The 12,297-nt window shown below is 51.8% G+C and overlaps 2 protein-coding genes across 10 annotated transcripts in view; one reads left to right on the top strand and one right to left on the bottom strand.

The window, feature by feature from the left end:
- The window catches only part of KISS1R (KISS1 receptor), a 285,361-nt gene that overhangs the window by 124,698 nt on the left and 148,366 nt on the right, over positions 1 to 12,297 (top strand). The gene's annotated exons all lie outside the window — the stretch shown is intronic.
- Positions 1 to 12,297, bottom strand: part of TCF3 (transcription factor 3) — an 83,318-nt gene that overhangs the window by 4,390 nt on the left and 66,631 nt on the right. For 4 of the 9 annotated variants that reach the window (XM_082206393.1, XM_082206394.1, XM_082206395.1 and 1 more), the window contains exons 16-18: positions 11,217 to 11,346; positions 10,071 to 10,233; positions 8,088 to 8,326 (exon numbers count right to left, since the gene is read on the bottom strand). In XM_082206393.1, coding sequence (XP_082062519.1) covers positions 8,088 to 8,326; positions 10,071 to 10,233; positions 11,217 to 11,346 — 532 coding nt within the window. Of the gene's footprint in view, positions 1 to 812; positions 1,040 to 8,087; positions 8,327 to 10,070; positions 10,234 to 11,216; positions 11,347 to 12,297 lie in introns of all 9 variants that reach the window. The other 5 variants (XM_082206398.1, XM_082206401.1, XM_082206397.1 and 2 more) reach the window with 4 other exon arrangements.

The following is a 12,297-nucleotide window of genomic DNA, read 5'->3' as shown; positions in this document are numbered from 1 at the left end:
GAGAAGAGGAGGGGAGGTGGAGGAAATCTGGAGGGTCTGGCAAGAGCCACCGCCAACCCCAACTCAACCCAACTCAACCCAACCCAACCTAACTCAACCCAACTCAACTCAACCCAACCCAACCCAACCCAACTCAACCCAACCCAACCCAACTCAACTCAACCTAACTCAACCCAACCCAATTCAACCCAACCCAACTCAACCCAACCCAACCTAACTCAACCTAACCCAACCCAACCCAACCTAACTCAACCCAACCCAACCTAACTCAACCCAACCCAACTCAACCCAACCCAACCTAACTCAACCCAACCCCACTCAACCCAACCCAACCTAACTCAACTCAACCCAACCTAACTCAACTCAACCTAACTCAACCCAACCCTACTCAACCCAAACCCACCCAACCCAACCTAACTCAACTCAATCCAACCTAACTCAACCCAACCTAACTCAACTCAACTCAACTCAACCCAACCCAACCCAACCACCATCCAAGGGAAAGAGGCAAGACGGAGAAAAGGATAAGGATTACACAAAGTGCGAGAGGGTTGGCATCCGAGTGCTCGGCCCCCTTCCCACCTTGCTGCTCAAAAGCTGCAATGGGGGGGTCATCTCTGCACAGACCGCGAACCAGAGAGCGAAGGGAGGAGAAAAGAAGCGACGCAAAACCTAGAGCCCCGAGCAAAGGGTGGAAGGGAGAGAGGCAGAGACACCCGTGCAAGCAAGAGAGCACAGACGGGAGATGCGCGTAAAGCATGGGGGGCGAGACCTCAGGGTGTGGGGGGGGGGCGAGCCCCCCGGCGCCGTACCTCGTACTTGCTGCTCCAAGCCTAATATGACTTGCACCGCTTGCTGCAGGATGATGAGCTTGGTCTGCGCTTTGTCTGTTTTTAAGTGAATTTGGCACATGCGTCCCAGCTCTTTAAAGGCCTCGTTAATGTCCCGGACGCGCACCCTCTCCCTGGCATTATTGGCCATGCGCCTTTCCCGGTCCCTCAGGTCCTTGTCTTCCAGTGAGAGCGCCTCATCTGTACTGCTGGGTTCACACAGCACCACGGGGAGGGTTAGTCTGGGGAGCGACGGAGGGACTCCGCGGGGCGGGCGGGTTCGAGGGGACGGTGCCAAGGTGGGCAGCGGGGGGGGGGGAAACGTCCACGTCAGCGGCGAGCCATGGTGGCACGGCACAACTGACGGACGATGAGGAAGAGGAGAGCCCTTTCGTTCCACCGCAGAGACAAGGAGCTGCCGAACGCTGCCCGTGCCGTGCGCGCCCGTTTTGCAACACGGGCAAAACCAAACTCGAAAACCTTGTTGTCCCCCTATCCTCTGGGACGATACTCTTCTGGCACTTTGGAACCGTGGAATCGTAGAGGCGGAAGGGAGCCCCCCCCCCAGCGGTCATCCAGTCCAACCCCTAGCGACGCAACGATCTCAGATCAAGCACCCGGGACGGTTGGGCACCCAGCTTCCGCTCGGAAAGCTCCAAGGGAAACCGTCCTTCTTGGGGCAGCCGATTGCAGAAGCGACACAATAAATCGGGGACGGGCGTTTTTAGACTCCGGTTCCCATCAGCCCCAGCCAGCCGGCATGGCCAATGGTCACGACGGGAGCCAGAGTCCCACGAGATCTGGGTAAGTCGCTTAGCAGTTTCTCTAAGTCTACCGCAACTGGAGGAGAAGCTCTGCTAAGACCACAACCCTGGTTGCGGTGGCACATCCATCCTCCAAGGTTGCGGTCCCTCCCTAAATATTCACCATAATAAGCATTGTGCGGGTTACTCGTAGAATTGTGGAGTTGGAAGGGACCCCCAGCGCTCATCTAGTCTGACCCCACGACAGATGGCCACCCAAACTCCACTTAGAAACCTCCAATAGGAGGGAGAGCTCGCCAGATCCCAAGGGAGCCTGTTGCACTGCTTAACGGCTCTTACTGTCAGATGATGATAATAACAATTATTTATATTATTTATATTCTGGGTTTCCCAGAAGAAGGTTGTTATGATGAGTATTCATATTATTAATAATGATCAGGGCTGTTTTTCTAGAAAAGGGTGGATGAGCTCACCTCGTTCTCTTAGAGAAAGTATTATTATTATTATTATTATTATTATTATTATTATTATTATTAGCAATCAAAATCATCCAACACGCCCCCCATTGCAAACAACGTTTATTCTCAACATCTGCAAACTTACAGCTGTTTGCAAGGAGCAGAATCACACAAAAGCCACGGAAATATCTCCTCCGCACAAGGTATGCTCTCTGCGGTTTCTCCCCAAATTTGGCTGAAAATGCAACTTAAAGAGAAGCCCGTCAAAGTTGCCTTTCCAGTGGAATTTCACCTGATTTGCAAGTGGGGGAGGGGCAGGTTTGGAACAATTTTGATTGCGCCTATAGGTGTTGCCTAGGATCAATCTCTCCCGCCTCTTGGCATTTGATATCCAGACCAAGGCAGAAAAAAACGACCTACGGCTACGCTCAAAAGGTGCAAAGAGCATCAGAATTTCAATGCTGGATCCGGCCCACAAGCGGACAAGACTTCCCTCACCTGGGATGTGCAAAAAAGTGGTACCCAGGGGCATCCACTGCATCAGACAAGAGGATGCGGACTAGTCCCGTGTGGTTTAGGTAAAGGTAAAGGGACCCCTGACCATTAGGTCCATTCGTGGCCGATTCTGGGGTTGCGGCGCTCTTCTCGGTTTATTGGCCAAGGGAGCCGGCGTACAGCTTCCGGGTCATGTGGCCAGCAAGACTAAGCCGCTTCTGGCGAACCAGAGCAGCGCACGGAAACACCGTTTACCTTCCCGCTGGAGCGGTACCTATTTATCTACTTGCGCTGGTGTGCTTTCGAACTGCTAGGTTGGCAGGAGCAGGGACTGAGCAACGGAAGCTCACCCCGTCATTGCGGGGATTCGAACTGCCAACCTTCTGATCGGCGAATCCTAGGCTCTGTGGTTTAACCCACAGCGCCACCCGCGTCCCCTCCATGTGGGTTGCATGCTTGCAAATTTTCGCTCGAAGCCGCCTTATGCGTTGGCCTAGGACAGGCATGTCCAACAGATAGATCGTGATCTACTGGGAAATCGTGGGGTGTTCCTGGTAGACCTTTGACCCTCCAGAGATCTCCTCCCGCCCCCCAAAAAGGGGGAAGGAAGGAAGCTGAACAACTGTGGCTTAAAGCTCAACAACAACTTTGCCTTTCCCCCAAAAAGGCTCAACAACTTTGGCCCTTCCAACGACGATGGGTAGATCGCTGCTAGATTTTTTAATACTGTGAGTAGATCACAGTCTATTGGGAGCTGGCCTAGGAAGTTCATATTGCATTGGGGGGCAGCTGTGCCCCCGCTGGGACTTGAGGGGGGCTGAATTTGGACGCGGCACAAAGCTCAGACCCGTGCCGACATCGGACTCAGCACCAGCGCTGTTTCGGAGTCCCCCTGGTTTATTTGGTGGGAGGGACTGTTTGGGAAAAACACACCCCAAAACCTCAAGCAGAATTTGAGAGAGAAACAGTGCAGGGGAAATATTAGAGGGGTTTCCATATTAGACGAGAGTTTGATATATACAGCGATGCCTCGGTTTCCGATAGTCTCCGTTGATGAACGATTCGGAACCCGAACGCTGTAAACCCGGAAGCAAACGATTCCGTTTTCGAACGTGCATAGGAAGTCAAACTTCCGTTGAGTTTTCTGTTTCGAGGCTCCCCTATCGAGTTTTCAAACCCGAACGATCTTCCAGAACAGATGACGTTCGGAATCCGAGGTACCGCTGTATATAAGGCAGCGGGAAAGGGTTCGAACTGGGGAGGTTGGGGGCAGGAAGCCAGCCCACGAAACTGTTTAATTTGAAGTCGACTTGGAAGTAGGATAAACATTGTATTATTAAAGAGAACACGGTGGTTTTGAAACACTAGGAATCTTAACGTTTCCCTTTATTTCCAGGGGAAATAATTTCCAGGGGGAAGGTTAGCGATGCAAGCTTTTTTAAAAATAAAAAAGGCTGTGATTCAATTTTAAAGTTACGCAGCAGGGGGAGAAAATGCCTAAGCCTCTCTGTGGCTGCAAAAGCGAGGGGGGTCATCCAGCGAACCTTAGAAAACTACCTTCCACCATCGGGCCCATTGAGACCAGTGTCGTCTGCACAGACTGGCAGCAATCGTTCAGGGTTTCAGAGAGGAAGTATTTGCCAGTCCCCAGCAGGAAATGAAGGGAATTGAACCTGCGACCTTCTGCAATCAGGACAGATGTTCTGCCTCTGCGTCCGTTCCCCAGAGAGCTGGATGCAGGGAGATTTGGAGAAAAGGAAGCGATTCTCCACGGAGTGACATAGCTAGCTAATCTTTGAGATGAGCTACCCCAGACAAGTTTTTTAAATTATTCTTAGAAAACCTGCGAACTTGAGATTACAAGCCCCGTGCTTTGCCAACTGAGCTATCCCAGCAGACGGACGATGCTCCTGATGTTCTTATAAAAAGGTAAAGGAGCCCTGGATGGTTAAGTCCAGTCACAGGCCACTATGGGGTTGTGGCGCTCATCTCGCATTCGGGCCGAGGGAGCCGGGGTTTGTCTGTAGACAGCTTTCCGGGTCATGTGGCCAGCAGGACTGAACCGCTTCTGGCGCATGACGGAATCCAGAGCGCACGGAAATGCCGTTTACCTTCCCGCCGGAGTGGTACCTATTTATCTACTAGCGCTGGTGTGCTTTCGAACTGCTAGGTTGGCAGGAGCTGGGACGGAGCAACGGGAGCCGGGATTCGAACCCAAGCCCAAGAGGCTCGGTGGTTTAGACCTGTGTCCCTGATGTTCTTATAAGGCTATTGATAACTACGAGTTACGCCGGCTGTCTATTCCTTCCAGTATCGGAGGCAGTTTTGCCTATGAATGCCAGTTGCAGAGAGCAAGTGGGGAGGTTTGTTGTCGAGCTCAGAGGCCAGTTCACTTTGGGGCCCCTGCAAGAACAGGATCGGCAACCCGGTCCTTCCTACACTCTGCACATGCTCAGGAGACACACCCCACCCAACACAGCGCAATGTGATTTTCTAAACATGTATGTGCCCTTCTAAGGATTCCCTGCACCCCCCTTCTCTTGTGTTCGTAGGGAAAGCCGCTCCTTCGACCGGGGCTGCCTGCCTGTGTCTGGACTTCAAAAACCTGTCTCTATCTGGAGGGCATGACATTTGGGACAACCGCGTCACGGGGGGTTGGACTGGATGACCCTCAGGGTCCCCCCCCATCTTTTACGATTCCACGGGCGACCCGTCTGCGCTAAAAGGCTACAGCCGGAGAGTGGGCCAAATCGGAGAGCTCTTCAGCTGGCCGGATTTCGGCTCGGGGGACGCCAGTGGTCGACCCGTCCCAAACATGTCGGCCTTCGGGAACGTGGCGAAATAATAACTTTAAAAAGGAGATGCGCCAGAGACTTCAAGATTTGGGGAGGGTGCGCCTGCCTTTCTGCTCGTAGGCTATTCCTTCCCCCGCCCCACTGCTGCCCGCCCGGGTTTTCCTGTTTCTCTGAGGACGCAGCAAGTACAAGGTACAGGGCTGGAACCACCGAGGGGGTCACGGCTGGGGTCTGTCTGTAGGAAAGCAGAGAAGGGGTGGCAGAGAGGGTGGCGGAAGCAAGCGGAGCTTATACGCGAGAGAAAGAGAGACCAGGGGAAGCAAAATAAAAGAGTTATACATGTTGAGGCAGACGAAGAAATTAATGGAAGCTCCAGAATGGAAGGGGGAGAAGGAGCAGAAGAGAAGAACGGGGCACAGGTTCTGGACGGTCGAAAACCCGGCGCGCTGCCCCTCTGCCCGCCCACCTCTGTCGAAGACGTTGAACTCAAGATGCACCCATTTCACAGATTCCAAGGAAGGAAAAGTTAAGTGCTTGCATGCACGGCCAAGCAGGGGGGAAAGGACATTTGCAGAGAGAAAGGGAAAGGAGCCCGGCTCTCTTCTGCCTGGCAGAGAAGCGGGCACGCGTTTTTGCCTCCAGCCCGGCCCCCGGACTATTTCTGCGAAGATGCTTTTATCCCTAACTTGGCAGCTGGGATGGAGGGACAAAGGTTGCAGAGAGAAAGGGGTGGTTTTCAAAACACAGCCGTACCTTTGGTCTTGCACGCCTTGGCTCCCGAACGCTGCAAACCCGGAAGTGAGTGAGTGCTTGCAAACGTTCTTTGGGATCCGAACGTCCGGCGCGGCTTCCGATTGGCTGCAGGAAGCTCCCACAGCCAATCAGAAGCTGCGCCCTGGTTTCCGGACGTAAAACGGAGTTCCGGAACACATTATGTTCAAGAACCAAGGTACGGCTGTAATAATAAGAGACCAGGTTCATCTCTCCAGAGCATATTTTGCTGGTCTAAGATGTGGGGGAGCTTGCTATGACTTGTTTAGGGAAGCTTTTAATGTTTGATGTATTCCTGTATTTTAATGTTTGGTTGGAAGCCGCCCAGAGTGGCTTTGGAAGCCCAGCCAGATGGGCGGGGTATAAATAATAATAATAATTTTAAAAAGCAAAAACAAAACAAAGCTCAGACCGAGCGGCTTTCCCGCAACACAGGAGATCCCACTGGTGAATAGGTTTCCTCTCATGCGATGGATCTTTCCCTCTCGTACACACACCCCAAATTTTTGCTGGGGGTTCCCCTGACTCTGAAGGGTACGGAGGGAAACTCACGGAGGGAGGACGGGGAAGTTTCGCTCCACAAGAGGAAATCCTCGTGTGGACGGGAGAACTTATTTGGATTAGCGTTGTCGTTGATTGAATTTGTATTTATAAAATTTGTGGCGTGCTTTGTGCAGCCCCCCTGAAGCTCAGCAAATCTCCAAAGCTCAGCGAAGGGCACTCTAGTAAGCGGGCAGCCCTACTCCACTCTCTGAGTCCGAAAGTCACAAGGGACGGAAATAGTTTTATTATTTATTCCTATCCCCAGTAACGGAAGAAACAGCAGGCCACGAATAGGAGCTGATCTCGAAACTCGCTGCCACAAGGCGACAAACACAATTAAGTACCGTATTTTTTGCTCTATAAGACTCACTTTTCCCCTCCTAAAACGTAAGGGGAAATGTGTGGGTGTCTTATGGAGCGAATGCAGGCTGCGCAGCTATCCCAGAAGCCAGAACAGCAAGAGGGATTGCTGCTTTCACTGCACAGCGATCCCTCTTGCTGTTCTGGCTTCTGAGATTCAGAATATGTTTTTTCTTGTTTTCCTCCTCCCAAAACTAGGTGTGTCTTGTGGTCTGGTGCGTCTTGTAGAGCGAAAAATACGGCATTTCTTTAAAAGCAAGCCCTTGCCCCGTGCAAAAATTGGATGAGAAAAGCCAACAGTTTTTGGGGAAAATACATAGGATTTGCTGGAAAGGCGTCCGGTGGGATCTGAACATAACCTGCATGATCTTTCCGCCTCTCTGGAAAAACAAAAAATAAAAAACACCTCCCGTCTTTGATACGCAGCAATTTAGAGCCCCAAAGAGCTGCCCTTTAGTGCTACAGCTTTTCACCCTCTCCTTTGCAAATCAGGTTTATTATCAAAATCTGCAGTGTTCTTCAGGGGTTTGCAACAGGCATTTTCAGCTGAATTTTGGGCGGACCGCTTCTGGTGCCCAGCTTATTTCCACGGCTTCGTTTGCTCCTTTGCAAGCTGCCGGAAGCCTGCAAATGTTGATTGATCAACCTAATTTTGCAATGGTTGGGGGGGGGTGGAAGGATTCAGACTGTAGCCGTGTGTAGCAGTGTGGGACAGAAGAAAACGATAAATGTGGAAGCCCCCCGGCAGAGGCGCGAGGGCTGACGGCATGCAGGAAGCGCAACGCTTGCTTTCCCTTATTTCCGGCGCAGGGAAAAACAAAAAGGGGGAAAGCGAGGGGTGCAAAAAGGCAGCAGAGAAAAGCGAAACGGCGGCGACCCGCTAAAACCCCACGACAACAGAGACCCCAAAATGGCAAACAAAAAAGGCGCGAAAGTTTCAAGGGGTTGGGGGAGGCGAGGGGGAGAACGTCAGCAGGATTCGGAGAGGTGCGCCAGGGACGGGTTCGGGAGACGAGACAGACAGCCCCTTGCCGCTCGGAAAACGTCACCACATCGGAAGCCTCCACTGACCTCTAACTTGTTGTTCCAGATTCAGGATAACCGAGACGGCCTGGTGTAGAATGAGCAGCTTGGTCTGTGGCTTTTCGCTGTTTAGGTGCAGCTGACACATGCGCCCCAGCTCTTTAAAAGCCTCGTTGATGTCGCGGACGCGGAGGCGCTCCCGGGCATTATTAGCCACCCTTCTCTCTTTCTCGCGCTCGGCTTTTTGCTCTGGGGGAAGCAGGTCATCATCCTCGTCCTCATCTTGACTGATGGTTGGAAAGGAGAAGGAGACAAGGGGGGTGGGTGGGGGGGGCGTTTTTTCCACGCGGGCACACCTCGGCACCGGAACGCGTCGCGCACAAATACGAGGAGCGGGGATGCACAAAACACACAGGGCAACCCACCACCCGCCACAATAATATTATATATATTTTTGCAATAACTGGAACGGCCATAAACCCAACATTTCCCACCCACCGACCGCACTTCCCAGGGCCGGGTGGTTTGCAAAGTGTGTCCCCGAAATTCACCCCCCCCCGAAAGGAAAAAGCTGACTGGGTAAAATTGCAGTAAACCAATCGCTGTTCATATTTTCCCTATGAACCGTCATAGATTCCATCAGTGGCAGCTGCCATGGTGTTTTGGTCACTAATGATTTTTTTTACTCCTCTCCCACACTTCATATATTGCCATTCTCACAATCTGATTTAAGAATCCTTTGTGGGATTTAACCTCATCATGGCCTATGTAGCCCTGCCACCTGTACACAATAGGAGAACCCTCCAATTTATGCGTGCGCCTGCGTTTAATGATTTTTCACGGGTTTTGTATACAGCCGTGCCTCGGTTCCTGAACAGAATCTGTCCCACAAGTCTGTTGGGCTTCCGAAAACAGAGGCGCGGCTTCCGATTGGCTGTGGGAAGCTCCTGTGGCCAATTGGAAGTGGTGCCAGACGTTCGGATCCCAAAGAACATTTGCAAACCGGAACACACACTTCCAGGTTTGCGGTGTTTCGGGAGGCGAAATGTTTGGGTCGCAAGGCGTTCGGGAACCGAGGTACAACTGTAGAAGTATTTACCGTATTTTTTGCTCTGTAAGACTCACTTTTTCCCTCCTAAAAAGTAAGGGGAAACGTGTGTGCGTCTTATGGAGCGAATGCAGGCTGCGCAGCTACCCCAGAAGCCAGAACAGCAAGAGGGATCGCTGCTTTCACTGCGCAGCGATCCCTCTTGCTGTTCTGGCTTCTGAGATTCAGAATATTTTTTTTCTTGTTTTCCTCCTCCAAAAACTAGGTGCGTCTTGTGGTCTGGTGCATCTTATAGAGCAAAATATACAGTACAGTGGTACCTCGCAAGATGAATGCCTCGCAAGACGAAAAACTCGCTAGACGAAAGGGTTTTTTGTTTTTTGAGCTGCGTCGCAAGACGATTTTCCCTATGGGCTTGCTTTGCAAGATGGAAACGTCTTGCAAGTTTGTTTCCTTTTTCTTAAAACCGTTAATACAGTTGCAACTTGACTTCGAGGAGCAACTCATAGCACGCGGTGTGGTAGCCTTTTTTGAGTTTTTTGGTGATTTTTGAAGCTTTTCCAAAACTTTTCCGACACTGTGCTTCGCAAGGCAAAAAAAATCGCAAGACGACAAAACTCGCGGAACGAATTAATTTCGTCTTTCGAGGCACCACTGTATTTTTTTCTGATAGGGTTTGTATGGTTTTACCATGGCCTCTGGCTAGTACAACAAAGATTATTTACAGTATGTGGCCACCCCCAAAAAGCCCCCGGGAGATGCTCGGAAGAGGGGGGTGTTTGCTTTGGATGAAAAAGCGAGTCTCTCCTGGGGGTGTTGGAAGCGAGCTGGTTTCCTCGCTTTTCCATCCCTGCTCACCAAGTAGTCATCCGTTCCCCCCCCCCTCCGATCTCCCGTCCGTCAAGGGGCTGCCCCAAAGACCTAGGATCCTTGGGGTCTCCCCGCGCCGCCCCCCGGAAAGGGAACAGAGAAAGGGCTGAGACCTGTTCAACGAGCACCTTGTTCGGTTTCGTGACGCCTTCAGCTCCTTCTTCTCCTCCTCCGAGTTGTCGGCCACCGACGTGTTCTCGTCGTCTTCCTTGTCCTCCCGCTTGATCTCGCTGGTGCCGGACGAGACACTGGCCCGGCCCAGGCCCCCCGTCAAGCCTGAAGAGGGAATCAGATGGGCAAAAGTGAGAGACAACACAGGGGGACCGGAGCCTTCGAGATCCCGGCGCTTCTGCTGCAGCGCAAGAGCTGGAAATTTGCCTTTCTTTACGAAATATGTCCCTCCAAACCTGAAACTTTTATTTCAAGGGGTTAACAGGGATAGACGTCGGAGAATCGTAGCGTTGGAAGGGACCTGAAGGGTTAACAACACCCTATACATCAGTGGGACTACAACACCCATCATCCCTAGCTAACAGGACCAGTGGCCATGGATGATGGGAACTGTAGTCCCAGAGGGAGCCAGCATACAGCTTCCAGATCATGTGGCCAGCAGGACTAAGCCGCTTCTGGCGAACCAGAGCAGCGCACGGAAACGCCGTTTACCTTCCCGCCGGAGCGGTACCTATTTATCTACTTGCACTTGGACGTGCTTTTGAACTGCTAGGTTGGCAGGAGCAGGGACCGAGCAACGGGAGTTCACCCCGTCATTACGGGGATTCGAACCGCCGACCTTCTGATCGGCAAGTCCTAGGCTCTGTGGTTTAACCCACAGCACCACCCGCGTCCCTTCCAATCCCCATGTTACACCCCCCCAAACTACATCACTCATACATCACGGTTACATCATGAAAGGGGAGGTCTCAGAAATCTGAGCATACTGGACCCTGCCCCATGGTTCCCCAACCTTCGAACCGCCAACCTTCTAATCGGCAAGTCCTAGGCTCTGTGGTTTAACCCACAGCGCCACCTGGGCATCTTCACCCGGTGTGCAAAACGTGCCTGGTGAATTTCGGCCAATGTTATATATATCGCCCGCCCTAACGGTCATCCTGGACCAGAACGCCAATTTAGCTGCGATCCCTGCAATTTAAGAGGGTGGGCGTAGTTGCCCCTCCGTTGCCCCGGCAAGGACACCAGGACTTTTGAGCCCCATGGGGAGGAGAGAGGACGGCGTGGCGAAACCCGCCACTCAACCTTACCGCTGAAGGCATCTGAAGACTGGCCTCTGTTGAGGTCCGGGAGCGAGCTCGGCTGGGCTGGGAGAGGGACGTGATTGTGGAGGAGACTGGGGTTGCTGGGAAGGCCGTCTTCCGAATGGCCCCCCGCCACCTGAAAGAGCAAAGGGAGAGCCATGCGTCATTTTTAAAAAATAGTTTTTATTTATACGAAGCTGAGTGAGAGATTTTACTTTCTTGGGCTCCGTGATCACTGGAGATGGTGACAGCAGCCACGAAATTAAAAGACGCTTGCTTCTTGGGAGAAGTGTGATGACAAACCTAGACAGCATCTTAAAAAGCAGAGACATCACCTTGCCAACAAAGGTCCGTATAGTTCAAGCTCTGGTTTTCCCAGTAGTGATGTATGGAAGTGAGAGCTGGACCATAAAGAAGGCTGATCGCCGAAGAATGGATGCTTTTGAATTCTGGTGCTGGAGGAGACTCTTGAGAGTCCCATGGACTGCAAGAAGATCCAACCTCTCCATTTGAAAGGAAATCAGCCCTGAGTGCTCACTGGAAGGACAGATCCTGAAGCTGAGGCTCCAAGACTTTGGCCACCTCAGGAGAAGAGAAGACTCCCTGGAAAAGACCCTGATGTTGGGAAAGATGGAGGGCGCAAGGAGAAGGGGAAGACAGAGGATGAGATGGTGGGACAGTGTTCTCGAAGCTACCAGCATGAGTTTGACCAAACTGCGGGAGGCAGTGGAAGACAGGAGGGCCTGGCATGCTCTGGTCCAGGGGGTCACGAAGAGGCGGACACGACTAAACTACAAATTTATATTTCTCATGTTTACACATTTCGTGACAGTGGGACCTTGGTTCTCAAGCGCCAAAAACCCAGATGTGAGTGATTGTGTGACTGCGGAAATGGATAAAAGCCCCCCCCCATCCAAACAATGACTGTCATCAGTGCAGGTAAAGGGGAAAAATGTAATTTTAATTTTTATCATCTACAATACTGTCTTATTTATTTTATAGCACAGTGCACTGATTATTGCTTTCATTTTATGGATCCATGGTCTCGTTAGATAGCAAAATACATGTTCAATTGCTGTTTTAGGGG

Source organism: Podarcis vaucheri (assembly GCF_965113315.1).
Source record: "Podarcis vaucheri genome assembly, chromosome: 18".
NCBI lineage: Eukaryota > Metazoa > Chordata > Lepidosauria > Squamata > Lacertidae > Podarcis > Podarcis vaucheri.
Note: the sequence above shows the minus strand (reverse complement) of the source record. Positions and strands in the feature narration are given on the sequence as shown.